At 52.3% G+C, this 15,316-nt stretch overlaps 1 protein-coding gene across 3 annotated transcripts in view; it reads left to right on the top strand.

Annotated features, from left to right (window-relative positions):
- The window catches only part of FOXP3 (forkhead box P3), an 18,676-nt gene extending 3,360 nt beyond the window's left edge, over nucleotides 1-15,316 (top strand). The window contains exons 2-13 of one of the 3 annotated variants that reach the window (XM_061410101.1): nucleotides 525-694; nucleotides 8,715-8,946; nucleotides 9,466-9,570; nucleotides 9,660-9,798; nucleotides 10,180-10,267; nucleotides 10,338-10,442; nucleotides 11,323-11,410; nucleotides 11,591-11,671; nucleotides 12,442-12,592; nucleotides 13,269-13,345; nucleotides 14,502-14,603; nucleotides 14,798-15,316. In XM_061410101.1, the coding sequence (XP_061266085.1) occupies nucleotides 624-694; nucleotides 8,715-8,946; nucleotides 9,466-9,570; nucleotides 9,660-9,798; nucleotides 10,180-10,267; nucleotides 10,338-10,442; nucleotides 11,323-11,410; nucleotides 11,591-11,671; nucleotides 12,442-12,592; nucleotides 13,269-13,345; nucleotides 14,502-14,603; nucleotides 14,798-14,947 (1,389 nt within the window). In that variant the 5' untranslated portion in view covers nucleotides 525-623 and the 3' untranslated portion in view covers nucleotides 14,948-15,316. Of the gene's footprint in view, nucleotides 1-524; nucleotides 975-8,714; nucleotides 8,947-9,465; nucleotides 9,571-9,659; nucleotides 9,799-10,179; nucleotides 10,268-10,337; nucleotides 10,443-11,322; nucleotides 11,411-11,590; nucleotides 11,672-12,441; nucleotides 12,593-13,268; nucleotides 13,346-14,501; nucleotides 14,604-14,797 lie in introns of all 3 variants that reach the window. The other 2 variants (XM_061410102.1, XM_061410103.1) reach the window with 2 other exon arrangements.

The following is a 15,316-nucleotide window of genomic DNA, read 5'->3' as shown; positions in this document are numbered from 1 at the left end:
GGACATCCGTAAAGTCAGACTCCTTCCTGACAAGCCCGTTCCTCACCCCATCTCTTGCTCTTAACCACATGCCACATCTTTTAAGCTCCTGCTGTATGCAGGATCCCTGAAGGCCTCCAGCCTGAGACCTTACCCCACTTGGTGCCTCCCCTGGCTGCTCGGCACACATGGGCCATCTTTGGGTCTCAGACATATCTTACCACCTCAAACGCCTCAACCAGTGAAATTGTTTTGAACTAATGGTAGGGAGATTTGGTTTTTTTTTTTTTTCTTTATTGTTGTTGGCTTTTTTTTTTTTTTTTAGGTCTTTTTTCTCTATTCACTTTTTTTTTTCTTGTCTTTACAAAGCCAGGCCACCAGGCCCCTCTGCACTTTTCCAGAAAGGTAAGTCTGAGTGGAGGAAAGAGGCTCTCCTTCTTTTGAAAACTTGAGAGGGAATGGGGAGAAAAAGAAGTGAAGGGGTTGGGTCTTGGACAGGAGGTTTATACCATGTGAATAAGCTCTTCCCAATTTCTGTTCCCCAGGCCTGAAGCCAATCTTGCAGACGGGTTGGAGTAGACATTGGATGGCAGAACCCTAGGCTCTGCAGGGCACTGGAGTGCTAAAGGCAGAGAGTCTCAGCCATGGCTTATCTGGAGAAGCCCGAGGGCTGCTCACACCTGTTGAAGATTGATTGGAGGGAAAGCTCACTGAGGTGAGGAAATGCAGCCACCAAGTCTTGGACAACCTGAAACCTTCAAGCCCCCCGAAGAATCTCCAAATCTCAGAACCTCCCTGTCATTGCAGCCTAGAATTTAAAACGTGAGACCATTGTGCTCAAGGAAACATGGGGGTTTCAAACTCCACCACTGATGGGACACAGGGCCCCTGTTCACCAGCTCTGTGATCCCAGGCACATTGCCGGACTACCTCATGTCTCCGTTTTCCCAATATGTATAACCGCCGTGATGACAGATGGATCTCCAAGGGCTGTGGTGAGGATTGAACATGATTAGTTGTGAGAAGTGTTCAGTGCTGTGCCTGGCACATGGAAAATCTGAGATAACTATCAGCTATAGGGATGATGGTGGATATTTGGAATACTAAATCCTTAGAAACTGGGATTTGTCAGAGTAGAAAATTACAAAGGCTGAGGGCCTCAGAAGCATCAGAACATGATGTACCTGACCATGAGAAGTTTGGTGTCCCAACGGGCCTCTCCAGGCTTTGCGAGGATGGATATATTAATACTGGGGTCTGGTTGGGACCTTCCTGGTAGGGCAGCCTCTGGGTCAGAGTTCTCAGGCCCTGAGATATAATGAGGCAAGACTTTTCTCCCTTTCCTCATTCAGTGATGTTCAGTGGATTCTGGGGGTGATTCCCAGACTCTTGGATTCTGTGAATTGTGCGGGGGTAGGGAGGGACTCCCTGCATTTTTTCTCGGTAGATTAACTTCTATGCCCCTCAGTCTCAGAAGATGGGTTGCAAGAATGTCCAGAGCTCCTCATCCTTGGGCAGTAAGAGTGTGATGACCATGTCAGTTCCACTTAAGGGTAAACAGGCCTGGACCAGAGCAAGGCCTCTGGAAATGCAACCCTATTTCATTTATTTCCCTGGCATTTCCCATCCATGCATAGCCTGTAGTTCGTCTCTCCCTTTCCTCGGAGACCCTCACATATGCCTTCACTCATGGGGTGGCATCTCTACTTGCCTGAGAAGCCCCTGTGATTTATTTGAGTTCTTTTCCCTTTTTTTCTAACTCTACACAATTGTTTTAAAAACTGTGGTTTCTCATGAGCCTTGTTATCTCATTGATACCTCTCACCTCTGTAGTGAGGGGAAGAAATCATATTTTCAGATGACTCGTAAAGGGCAAAGAAAAAACCCAAAATTTCAAAATTTCCGTTTAAGTCTCATAATCAAGAAGAGAAGAAACAGAGCAAGCGAGTGAGAGAGAGAGAGAGAAGAAAAAAACTATGAGAACCCCCCCCCACCCCGTGATTATCAGCGTACACACTCATCAAAAAAAAAATTGGATTATTAGAAGAGAGAGGTCTGTGGCTTCCACACCGTGGTTTTTCTTCTCGGTATAAAAGCAAAGTTGTTTTTGATATGTGACAGTTTCCCACAAGCCAAGCTGATCCTTTTCTGTCAGTCCAGTTCACCAAGGTGAGTGTCCCCACTCTCCCCCACCAGATGTGGGTACAACGGAAGAGACGACAGTGAGGTAGGCATTGAGGGGATCGGGGGCCCTTGGGGACTGTCAAGACGCACACAGCTCCTGTGGTCCTGGTCAGGTAAGGTATTATTTACAGTAATAATAGTAATAACAAACGCCAGAAGACTGATAGATAAGCACTTAATCAGTGCTGAGGCAGAGGCAAAGATAAATAAATGGATCAATGAGTGGATGGGTAAGATATTTTAAATATATCAACTGCCAATCTTTATGAATTGCAGAGCTTTGAACAACTTGAAATACTATCCAGGTAAAACTGGAAATTTCAATTACGTCTGTGGCATCTCTTCGGCTCTTCTCTCTTGATACCTCCCATACCTCTCTGTCTCGTTCTTTTTATGTTTCTCTGCCCCACTCTTTTTCTGTCTTTTCCTGGAATGCACACTCTCCATCCCTCTGTCTCTCTCTGTCTCTGACCATTTCCCCTGTTGCTGTCTCCTCCATCTTGACCACACTCCGTCTGTCTCCTTTCCTCCGTCTCTCCCACCACCTTTCCTATTCACTCATCTTGCCTTCTCCCTGCCTGCCTCCCCACACCCCAAAGTCTAGCACTGAACTTTGTACAGTTGGTGGTTAATAACAGTGTGTTAAATAACGTTGAGAAGGACATTTACATTTTACAAGAATGAGCTTCAATTCTGTTTGCCCTGATCAAAAGAGGAGTTGGGTTGGGCTGAGCCCTTAACATGAACTTGTGCTCGCACCGCATGATGAGAGCCTCCTGGGGGGCACTTCACACCGTTGTCAACCATGGTTTAGCTGCAGGGTCATACCCTTAGGACCTGGTGTGTGTATGTGTGTGTGGCCAGGATCCATGTCCAGTAACAGAGTAGATCATTCAGGGTCCGTGTGATTTTGTCTCTGCAGGCTTAGCAAGTGCTCACTGAGTGTTAACTGTTAGTATTTTTTTTTTAACCAAATTAGAATCATGCTATCTGGCTATCTGTTGATTTTGTTTCTGCTTTATTCAATGAATAGGAGCATTTTTGTAGGTCACTGAAAAATGTTTCAACATAAAATGATCTTTTATAACTGTCCAGACTATCTTCACTTTGGTGTGAACCACGGCTGGTTTAACCAAGTGCTGATTTTTGGACATTCAGGTTGTTTCTAGTTTTTCCCATAATCATCCCTGATTAATCCCTCGAATTCCTACAAGTCGAGTGGCTAGGGCAAAGGGTTTGTGCATTTTTAAGGTTTCTGACCTTTTCTACAAATTGTTCTCCCAAAACGTTGTCCTGTTTTATGTTCCCTCTACTTGAGCTAACCATGGGTGGGTATTATCATTTTTTAGTCCTTTCCCAACATAACAGGTAAGAAAAATATTACCATGTTGTTGAAATTTGCACCTTTTGATAATACTGTTTGTTGACCATTCATGCTTTTTCCCCCCCAGTTGTCTGGTCATGTCCTTAGTCCTAATAGGGTGTTCATTATTTTAATTTATTGATGTGTCACAGCTCTTTATATAAAAGGATATTAACCTTCTCTCAGCCATACATATACAGCAAATATTCTCTCTCAATTCATCATTTGCTGAAGTTGTTTTTCTATTTCTGCTGTTTTGTGATGCTTATGATGTTTTTATATTGTCAACGAGGTTAGTCTTTTCTTCTGTGGTTACTGTCTCTGGTTTTATGCTTAGAAAGTCCTTTCCCACTTGAAAATGAGATAAATGTTCACCTGTGTTGGCTTTTCTTCTCTTTTATGGCTTCATTTTTTCCATTTACTTTAGAGGTTAAGAGTGTGGGTATTGGAGCCAAACTGTCTGGGACAAACCCAACCTCAGCCCAAGCAATCTGTGTGATTTTTAGCCAGGCATCTAACCTCTCTATACCTCCATTTCCTCATTGGTACTGTGATGGTTATAATAGTACCAACCTCAAAGGGTGGTCGCAAGGATTAAATCTCTCAACCTTCTTAAATGCTTAGCATAGGGCCTGGCATACAATAAACCCAAGATCAATATAGGATATTATTATTTATCCCTTTAATGGATCTGGAATTTATTTTAGGGTATATGATGAGGGTGACATTTCACACTAGGCAGGGAGGGGTTGGTGGGAAAATGGACTGGTCAGTCATTAACTTTATTGTCCCCTTAATTATCCCAGAAACATTTGTTGAACAGTCTCTTTCAATGTCTCCTGGTTTGAAATGCCACGTGCCACATTCATCACAACTCCATTCCCTGTAGATGTTTTTGAGCTCAAATACATGGTCTGTATTTGAGCTTTTCCCCTTCTGTTCCCCCTCAGTGTCTCTTCTGGTGCCAGGGCCACAGCATTTTGTGATTGTTGCTCTTCGCTACAATGTAGCACCCACTGAAAGCCCTGGCGCCTTGCCCTTTGTTATTCCTTTGTTATTGTGGAATAACAAAGGATCAGTTCCTCCAGCCAGAGACCAACAACTGTTCTTACTTGGAGCATCTCTTTCTCTGTCTCTCTCTGTCTCCCTCTCTCTCTTTCTCTGTCTCTTGCTGTCTCTCGTCTGTCTCTTTGTCTCTCCCCATCTCCCTATTTCTGTCTCTCTTGTTCTCTGTCTTTGACATTCTGCTCCTGTGGGTTCCTTGCTCGTCCTCACTGTCTCTCCTCTCTCATTATCTTTCTCATTCTCTTTGTTTCTCTCTCCGAGTGTCTCTCTCTGTCCCACCCCATGTCTCTCCCATCTCTCTCTGTAGCTGTTGTCCTCTGGGTCTCTCAATTTGCCTATGTCTGTTTCTGTCTCTCCTTGTCTCTCTGTATCCCGGTCTCCAGCTATTCCCCTGGATAGAAGGGCAGTATCGAATCAAAGGCCTGCAGACACCTAGCCGCTCACCCAGACACAGAGCACAAGGCCCCTGGCCCTCATCCACTCCATACCCCTCCCCTTCCCAGCATACAGAGGGGGCAGATTGAGGCCAGGAGATGGGCAGAAAGACTCCATGAAGCCCTCACAGAGACATAGTGGCAGAGCTGAGACCCGAGCTCAGATCCCGAGACTCTCAGAGGGGCCCTGGCTCTGTCTCTCTCCCCAACCGTAGGCCTCAGACTACTCCTCGGCACCCATCACAGGCACGGGGGACCCTGGGCTGCCTCCCATCTGCTGCCATTCTCCCTTCAGCCCTCTCACAAGTTGGACCCTCAGGGTCACAGTGTGGGGCCAGCCTCATAAGAGCTAGGCTGGGTGGGGTCCCAGGGCCCCATGAGTCAGGAAGCCTCATGGCCAGAGGGTGGTGATACTAGAGGGACATCAGTCGGTCTGTTTGTGAGTCTGGCTGTGGACAGGGCTCAGCCATGTCCCCAGAGTTGGCACTGGTCCCTGGGACTCTATCCTGGAGCCCCTCCAGAGAGCCTGATGGTGCACTCTCTACTGGCAAAGACCAGGGCCTTTCCTGCTCCCACCATGAGGTCCTAGCCAAAGGTGTGCTGGCCTCAATGTCCCCTTCCTTCCCTCCCACATCTCTGGCATAGTGGCTGTGAGTCTGGGAGCTTTGTCCCAGAATGGACAGGAAGACAGACCCTTCACGGGTCCATCTACTGGTCACTGACATTTCATTAAGCATTTAGTACACATTAACTTTGGAAGATGGGTACTATTATTGTCTAAATTTACATTTGAGCCTGAGGAATGTTACAGCTGGTTAGTGTCAGAGCCTGGTTCCAGGCTGGGGGAAGCAGAGGATGATTCTGACCTTCCTGCTTTCCCAGAACTTAGGAGGGAGGCCGAGGGAAGGCTTGCTGCAATTCCAGGCCTGGTAGGCAGGAGGCACTGTGAACTTCAGGAAGTTCCAGTGAATTTGGGCACCAGGGACGTAGGCCTTCACATACTGAGAAGCTGAGCCCATGGACCCCACAGAGTCTGTGGGTTCGAGATTCTGGGATCGTTTGAATCTAAGAAATAATGTTCTATGATTCTAAGGTTCTGGCATCGTACCATTTGAAGACTCCGAGGGCCCCAGTCTCTGTGGGGTCTACATGGCGCTCCCCAAGCGTCAAACCTTGGGCCTCTCCATGGCCCAAGAAGGGCCAGGTCTACAGGGCCCAGGGCTCGTCATGGTGGCCAGATGGACGTCACTCACCACATCCGCCAGCAGCCACATCACCCCACCTGGGCCAAACCAGCTGCAGGACGGGATGGCCAATTCTCGGAATGAAACCCGTGGGGTGGGGTACCTGCCCCCTTCTTTTCCTCCTTGGTACTGATGAAGCCCAGTGCATCCGGCCACCATGACGTCAATGGCAGAAATATCTGGGGAAGTCGGGGGCTGTGACAGCAGGGCTCAGATGCAGACCCCGATACGAAAATACAATCTGTGTCCCAGAAACATCCTCCATGTGGCTTCTGAGAAATAGTCAGAAAGGGACGCCCCAACAGACAGTGCAGGAAGCCGGCTGCCCAGTCTGGCCCTCCAGGTACCCCACCACCAGACAGACCATATCCACGGCCCCTTTCTGAGAATGTATCTATGCTGCCCTGACTCAGGTGGTTCCAGATGTATCTGGGGAAGTGGTTTCTTATATGCTCTGGCCAAGGGTCCAGGCAACTGGAGAACCGACCACAAGCTAGCCTTGTGGACCAGGCCAGAGCGCTGGGAAACATTCATGCATCCACCAAAACCGGTATTGGTTTGCTCAGGTCTTCTGTGACAAAGTACCACAAACTAGGTGGCTTACACCACAGAAACGGTTTGTCGCACAGTTCTGGAGGCCAAAGTCCGAGATCAAGGTGTCGGCAGGGGTGGTTCCTCATAGGGGTATGAGAATCTGTTCACGCATCTTCCATAGCTTTGGATGGTTTGCTGGCAGCCTGATGTCCCTTGGCTTGTTCAAGCCTCACCGTGATCTCTGCCTGCCTTCATCCACTCATTCATTCACTCACGTCTTCAGGGTCTTCGACAGTCTCTCTGGCCCTTGTTCTGAGCCTCCACAGACCCAGGCTCTTAATTCTCAGGCAGTAATGCCCTAAGCCCCTGAAAGACTAGGGGTTTAAATACCTGGATTCTTACCCCTACTTCCTTCAGCACCATAGCTCTGACACCCGCTGACAGCAAAGAAAAAAAGGAGCTACTGCCCCCTCAGAACCCTCCCTTCTACTCCCCAGGTCTGCTCTCAGCAGCTCTGTGCCCATCCCAGTGCTGTGGGGTGAGACTGGGACATGAACACACACACAGACACACACACACTTTCTGGAGAAAGTAGAGTTCTCAAGTCACCATGGGGCTGTGGGACACTACCTGGTTAGCCACTTCCATAGCATGGAAGTTGGACTTGGCAGTCCCTTCCAGTTCTGGCTTCCTCTCAGACTTGGATTACATGAATCTGAGAAACCAAGGCCCTGCCCATCAGAGAGTGTAAGGTTCTGGAGCCATTTAGGAGAACTTTCTGGACAGGGCTTTCTGGATAGGAAAAGGAGCAAGCATTCTGGGTAGGTCGAATAGCATGAGCAATGGCTGGGAGGCAGGCCTGCAAAGCAGAGACTGGGGTAAACTCTGGTGGGAGCCAAGTCAAGGAGCTTGTACCAGCCCTGGCTCAAGAGAATCTGTATTTCCTCTTTTCTGGTACCTGCCCTGCCAGCTCCGTGCAGGGTGGGAGCATGGAGATGATCTTAGAGATGCCCGTCTAAGCTCCAGACTTCTTCACTCAGCTCCTACCCGGCCTTGCCACTTGCACATCTAATGCCAGACTTTCCATGTCCCTCGACACCTGGATCATGACCCCCTACCCTGCTCCCCCATGTCTCCCCCATCCCAGGTCATGTCAGCTCTGTCCCTCCAGCTGCCCAGCTAACACCCATAAGTCACCATGACCCTCCCTCTCTCACCTCCCACATCCAAGCTGCCATCCAGTTCTCCTGACTCCACCTTCAAAACATAACTCAGCATAACTCACCACTTCTCACCATATCCACTGCCATCAGCCTGGTCTGGACTGTTGCTTGCCTGGACTATTGTAGTAGCCTCCTCACTATTCCCCCTACTTCTGCCCTCACCTCCCTAGAGCATCCCCCTCTTACAGCAGCCAGAGGGATCTTTTGACTCCATGCCCCCCTCTTACTCCCAGATATGCCCAAGTCACTGGGGTAACAGTGCTCCCAGGAGAAAATCAGAACCCAGTCCTAGCAGGGTCAGCAAAAGTTGTGTGGCTTGTACCCAGTTCTGGGAGGACAGGAGGGTGGAGGTTTGAAGTCCACCACTCAAGTTCTGAAATCTACCCTGACTGAAGCCCCCAAAACCAGCCTGAATTCCCCAGCAGGGTTGTGCCAGTGTGTGCGGGCAGGCTGTGTACTCGGTCTATGTATGTCTGCACGGGGGGTGTGCTTTGAGCCATAGTAGGCACACCTGTGTCCCTGACACCAAGTATGTGTGTACACAGGCACACACATGTGACCAGAGCTGGGGTCCCTTTGGGACAGTCCCTGGCCAGTGCCTGCTCTGACCAGAGGGGGTGTCCACATGGTTCAAACAGTCCGCACAGCCCAGCACACATGTAACTTCCTTCTTCTTGTGTCCCTGCAGCCTGCCCTTGAACAAGGACCCAATGCCCAACCCCAGGCCAGCCAAGCCCTTGGCCCCTTCCTTGGTACTCAGCCCATCCCCAGGAGCCTCGCCCAGCTGGAGGGCTGCACCCAAGGCCTCAGACCAGCTGGGCACCAAGAGCCCAGGGACTACTTTCCAAGGCCGGGATCTCCGAAGCGGGGCCCACACTTCCTCTTCCTCCTTGAACCCCATGCCACCATCACAGCTGCAGGTAAGGCCTAGGGTCCAGGATAGGGCAGGCAGGGTGGGGCACCTGGGCCTACAGGTGCCGACCTTTACTGTGGCACTGGGAGGGGGGGCCCAGCTGGGGCACAGGAAGTGGTTTTCTGGGTCCCAGGCAAGTCTGTGACTTATGCAGATGTCACAGGGCCAAGAAAGTCCCCACATAGCAGGTCTCAGAGATTCGAGGCTCTCACCAACCTCCCAACCCATATCTCAGGAGAGGAGACCCCATCATCGTCCCACAGGCATAGCCGTGTGTGTCTCCACCCCCATGTGACAAAGGGCTGGGGGCCCACAGAGGTAAGGTGACGGGATGGAAGCCAGCTCCGAAACTTACTAGCTGGCTTGACCTTGAAACAGTCACCCAGTCTCCCTTAGCCTCAGTTTCCACATATGTAAAATGGGGATGGTCATAGTACCCAGTAGGCAGGGTTGTAGTGAGGAGTATAGGGATTAGACATGTAGAATGAGCATAAGGATAGCATGTCACCCACCTGCCTTCCCCCAGATGCCCACAGTACCCCTTGTCATGGTGGCACCCTCCGGAGCTCGGCTGGGTCCCTCGCCCCACTTGCAGGCGCTCCTCCAGGACAGGCCACACTTCGTGCACCAGGTACCAGCTCAGCACGGGTAGGGAGGGTGGAGCAGGCGGGAGAACTGGGGAGGGGACCAGGTTGAACCACAGCCCTCATGTGCCCCCAGCTCTCAACGGTGGACGCCCATGCCCGGACCCCTGTGCTGCAGGTGCGCCCACTGGACAGCCCAGCTATGATCAGCCTCCCGCCACCCACTGCTGCTACGGGGCTCTTCTCTCTCAAGGCCCGGCCCGGCCTGCCACCTGGTAACACTGTACCCCACAGTTCCACAGAACCCCAGAGCCCCCAATCCTTGAACTAAAGCAGTGTGGGCTGCTGAATCACGGCCCTCGGGGGGCCAGAGGGGTCAGGTCTTATCATCTTGGAAACTCCAACCTCTCAAAAATGTCAGAATCTTAAAGACGCAGAATGTCAAAATCCCAGAACCACAGATCTTTTGCAGTTAGTCGAAATGTCAGCACAGTCTTTGAGCTGTTCTACAGAAGCTTTGGAGGTTAGGGACCACAGAGCCCCCTGGGAGTCTGGGCCTGCTAAACTCAGGGGGGGGTCGGAAGCTCAAAACGAGAGGCCTGGTCGGGGCCAAGCTTCAGAGCCTGGCACCCAGAGGTGCCCTGTCCCCCATGCAGGAATCAACGTGGCCAGCCTGGAGTGGGTTTCCAGGGAGCCAGCACTGCTCTGCACCTTCCCAAGCCCCGGCATGCCTAGGAAAGACAGGTCAGTGCACAGGGCTGGGAAGGCTCCCTGCCCTGCCACGCCCGCCCCTGACACTCTTTGTCCCCCCTAGCACCCTTTCGACTGTGCCCCAGGGCTCCTACTCACTGCTAGCAAATGGCGTCTGCAAGTGGCCCGGATGTGAGAAGGTCTTCAAGGAGCCAGAAGACTTCCTCAAGTGAGTGAGCCGGGCCCACCAGGCCCATTCTGGTCCAGGGGTGGGGGTCAGTTTGTGGGAGGTCTGGGGGTGCAGGTTTCAGCGCACGCCTCATCCTGATAGGGAGTAAGATGAAAGAGGCAAAAGCTGAGACTGTGGGTTCAGAGCCTGACTCCATCACTCATGGGCTCTGATCTTGGGCAAATTACTTAGTTTCTCTGAGCCTCAGTTTCCTCATCTGTATAATGGGGCATCACAATAGAGGTGTGTGCTGATTGCCTCCATTTTACAGACGAAGAAATTGAGGCCAGCGAGGTTGTGTCTTGATCAAGATCACCCAGCTTCTGAGTGATAGCCAGCCTCCAGAATCCACACTCCTAACTGCTTTGCCCTGCTACCCTGTCATGCCAACACACCAGCCTGATTTTATTGATCCCTGAAGTCCCAGATCCTCACAGTGGCTGTTGCTGCCTCCTCTCAGCCCCATCACACACACACACACATACACACTGTTTCTCTCTCTCTGTCTCACACCCACCCCCTTCTCCAACCATACCCAACTATCAGTGGCAACTCAGTGCATCCTGTGTTCACGACCAGGCCTTTGGACAGGCGGTCCTCTCCATCTGGAATGCCTTTCCCACTCTCACTTACCTGGCCCGCTCTCAGCTCACTACCCATCCATCATCATCTCCAGCACCCTGGCCATAGAGTAGATGCCAAGTGGCATGCATTGAAGGAATGACAGGTGTGAGAGGGAGACTGAGGTCAAAAGAGGGGAGGGAGGCTGAGACTCTGAAGAGACCTTCCCCCAGAGAGTCTGAGCCCTTTCCCCTCAGAATGTTGAGCCAGAAGGCTGGGCCCACCATGGTCACCTGCGTGGACTCTTCCCCCTACCCAGGCACTGCCAGGCAGACCATCTCCTGGATGAGAAGGGCAGGGCGCAGTGTCTGCTCCAGAGGGAGGTGGTGCAATCTCTGGAGCAACAGGTGATGTGGGGGTGTGGTAAATGGTCAGTCCACCCCATGCCAGGAGCCAAGCTCACCCAGGAAGGGGCCTGGCCTGAAGGAAGGAAGGGGGCAGGGCACTCCCAGGGAAGACCACAGCCCGGGCAAAGAAGTGGAAGAGAAAGAGCGGGTCGAGGCCTCACTCTGTGCCTGTCCTCACAGCTGGTGCTGGAGAAGGAGAAGCTGGGTGCTATGCAGGCCCATCTGGCCGGGAAGATGGCCCAAACCAAGGCTCCATCTGCGGTGAGCCACCCCAGACCCCACAGGTGGCACGGACGGCTGGGCAGTGGGAGAGGCTCCTGCAGGGTGCAGGGGACCTATCCTTGCACCCAGGTCCTGGGATCTCTGGGCCCCTGTCCCCAGCTCCAAACACAACCAGACCTGGGAATCTGTCACTTTCTGCTTACAAACTCTCTGATCTTAAGATCCCCAGACATCACGATCTTGAGTTTGCAAAGCAACAGCAAATCACCCAACACTGAACACAGACCACGTGCTGCTGGCAGAACCACCTATATAACTCACAGGGCCTGGTGCAAAATGAAATCACAGGGCTCGGATTTCAAAGTGATGATTGCAGAACATTAAACAAAGTGCCGGGCCCTGGGCACCTGCAGTGATCATATAGCCAGCCCTGGGTATCAGGCATTGTTTCTGAGCACTTTGGTGATGTTACCTTATTTAATTCCTCATGATGCCTGTGTGAGGTATTACTATCATCTCTACTTCACAGTTGAGGAAAATTGAGGCCAGGGAGGCTTAGGTGACTTCCTCAAGGTCCCAGTTGGGTGGCAGAAGAGCCCAATTCAACCCTAGCTTGTGGCCCCATCACTGGTGCTCTACACCCATTTGTCCACACCTCCACTCTAATAAATATGGTTTGTGCTGCTTCGTCGGATTCCACATCAGAGTGGAATTGAGGACGCCCTTGCTTTTGTTAATAAAAACATTTATTTAAAACTAAAGTGGAAAGTTTAAGCCTCTGGGTCACCAGCCCCTCCCTCTTCCCCCAGGCATCATCTGACAAGGGCTCCTGCTGTATCGTAGCCACTAGCACCCCAGGCACCACCGTCCCAGCCTGGCCAGGACCCCAGGAGGCCCCCGATGGCCTGTTTGCCGTGCGGAGGCACCTCTGGGGCAGCCATGGAAACAGCACATTCCCAGGTAAGGGTGGTGCATGTCCTACACGGTGCCCCCTGACCCCTCATCTCCCTAACTGGTACAAGGTTGGGGACCACTCTCCCCTGCCACTGCCACCCAGCCTTTGGGAAATGGCAATTGCTTGCAAAAGCTTCCTCTCTGGAATTCCATGGCCTCCAAGCCCCCATTGTGGTCTCAGATGTCTAGCCCTGTCTTCCCTGGAGGTTGGGACTCACTCACTCTGAGCTTCAGCCACTCACTCTATTTGGTCATCAGGAGGGAGAGAGCTAGCTTAATAATTCCCAGGGACTCTTTGTCTCCCCACCACCAAGAAAAAGCAGGGTGACTTGCTGAGCTCCCCAATCCTCTGCCATCCACAAGGTCTGGGCTATGGGTTTAACAGGGATCAGGGCCTTTGAGTGCCCTCCTGGCCCCGCCACTTAACCAGTTATATCCCTTTGGTGTGGAAGTTACTACTTTTAAACCTTGGGAAGAATAAGCCCTATAGTGGTGGGAGCAGTGTAAAGAGGAAATGGTATCATTTACGTAGAGTGCTTAGCCAACAGTGATTGTGATCCTGGAAAGCCGTGTACACAGTGGGATTTCAGGCATGCAGACTCGACAGCTGGTGGAGAGCAGAGGGTGGAAGAGGGAGTGAGGAGTTCCCAGATGGCCCCTGATCCCTCCCCACCTCTTGCAGAGTTCTTCCACAACATGGACTACTTCAAGTTCCACAACATGCGGCCCCCTTTCACCTATGCCACCCTCATCCGCTGGGTAAGCGGGGTGCTAGGCTGAGGAGAAGGAAGAGAGGGCTGGGGTGGAGGACCTTCCCCTCACCAAACACCCTCAGGGGGCCTCCTGTGTGAACAAACCCATGCCTTAGATGTGATTCCCCATCTACACCCCAAACCCACACCTCAACTGCTATCCAAGCCATGGCAAGCCAAGAGCCGGCCCTAAATCCACCCCTTTCCTAACGACCACCTCAACCCCATGCCTAACTGCCTCCTGGGCCTATAAATAGCCCCCAAACTAATCTGATCTCTGCCCCTTCCCCTATGCCCACCTCAGGTTCACCTTAACTCCTTCCTCAGCCCTGACGTACCCTAGTCTGTCAAGACATCCCCCTGCTAGACCCCATCCCTAACCCCTTCCCACCTCACCCCATCCCAACCCCTTCATCTTAATCTCCCTAATGCCTTCCCCAAAGCTTCACCAGATCCCACATGGACCTTCACCCCAGGCCCACACCTAACCCTACACAACACCACTCATTCACCTGCCTCACCCGATCCAAACCCGGAGGCTCACTGCAGCCATGATCACCGACCCCTGACGCAATTCCATTCCTAAATCCCAGCAGATCAAATTCCCAGACCCTCAGCCTCACTCCACACCCAATCCCATCCCTGATCCTTAAACAACCACACACAGTCAAGACCTAACTACAGTCCAGACACACAAAATAACTAGGCCCATCTCTGCCTCCTGACCTAATGCTACACCTCATCCCACCCCTCGCCCCTTGACTCACCCCACCTCATCCCCAGCCTGACCCTTAACCAGTCACGTATCTGACCTCTAACTCTGCTGGGCCCTTTACTCCTTCCAAACCCTAACTGTACCCCACCCCTGGCCCTTAAACTTCCTAAACCCTGAAATCTCACCCTACCCCCATCCCAAGAGCTCCAACTCCACCCCAGAAATTTAACTTCACTCCAGCCCTGATCCTTCACCTAACCCCATCCCAGCCCCACCCTCACCCCACTTCTAACCCTGTCTCTGACCCGTCACCCCTCACTATCTCCCTCCCTTCCCCTGTCCCCACAATTCCACCCAGGTCAGAGGCCAGCCCAAGGTGGGCCAGTGCCCCTGTCAGGCTGCATTTGGGGGAGCAGCTCCCCTCACCCCCACACTCCCTAACCTCCAGGCCATCCTGGAGGCTCCTGAGAAGCAGCGGACACTCAACGAGATCTATCACTGGTTTACACGCATGTTTGCCTTCTTCAGAAACCACCCAGCCACCTGGAAGGTGAGCTTCTTTGGACGGGGCAGTGGCTGGGAGGGCCTCAAATGCCACCACAGGTGGGCCTGGGAGGGGGCTTGGAGGCGTGTTGGGAAAGGGCAGGAAGTCAGTTTGGGGTGGGCACTGCTGGCATCAGTGCATGACTGCCTGATCCCCCCACCCCCTGGCCCTGGCCCGGCTGGCTGGTCCTCCTTGCACAGAATGCCATCCGCCACAACCTGAGCCTGCACAAGTGCTTCGTACGCGTGGAGAGCGAGAAGGGGGCTGTGTGGACCGTGGATGAGTTTGAGTTCCGCAAGAAGAGGAGCCAGAGGCCCAGCAGGTGTTCCAACCCCACACCTGGCCCCTGATCTCAGAGCCAAGAAGAGAAGGGAGGACAGGGGAGGGGATCGAAGTGGCTGGGGGCAGGGGTGACCAGCCCTGGACATGCCCGCAGGGACCAAGAAGTAAGGTGTGCACTGTCCTGCCAGTCAGGGACCCCACTCCCCAGCTGACCGCCCTCTTGGATCACATGCTCTGCACCAAGGATGCTCAGAGGGACCCCAGGCCCAGCCCTGCACCCACTCCCCAGCCCCCTGCGATGGGCTCTTCAGCCAAACTGAGACTTCACAGTCACACACACAGCCTGCCTCAGTCACTCTCACAGACGACCTTGGAGCTGGAAAAGGACACATAAGAGTCACAATCCTGTCCCCTGGACTCGATGCAAACCCCCAAAA

The sequence above is a fragment of the Bos javanicus genome, chromosome X (assembly GCF_032452875.1).
Source record: "Bos javanicus breed banteng chromosome X, ARS-OSU_banteng_1.0, whole genome shotgun sequence".
In the NCBI taxonomy this organism is placed as follows: domain Eukaryota; kingdom Metazoa; phylum Chordata; class Mammalia; order Artiodactyla; family Bovidae; genus Bos; species Bos javanicus.
The sequence above is the reverse complement of the archived record's forward strand: the minus strand, read 5'-3'. Positions and strand labels throughout refer to the sequence as shown.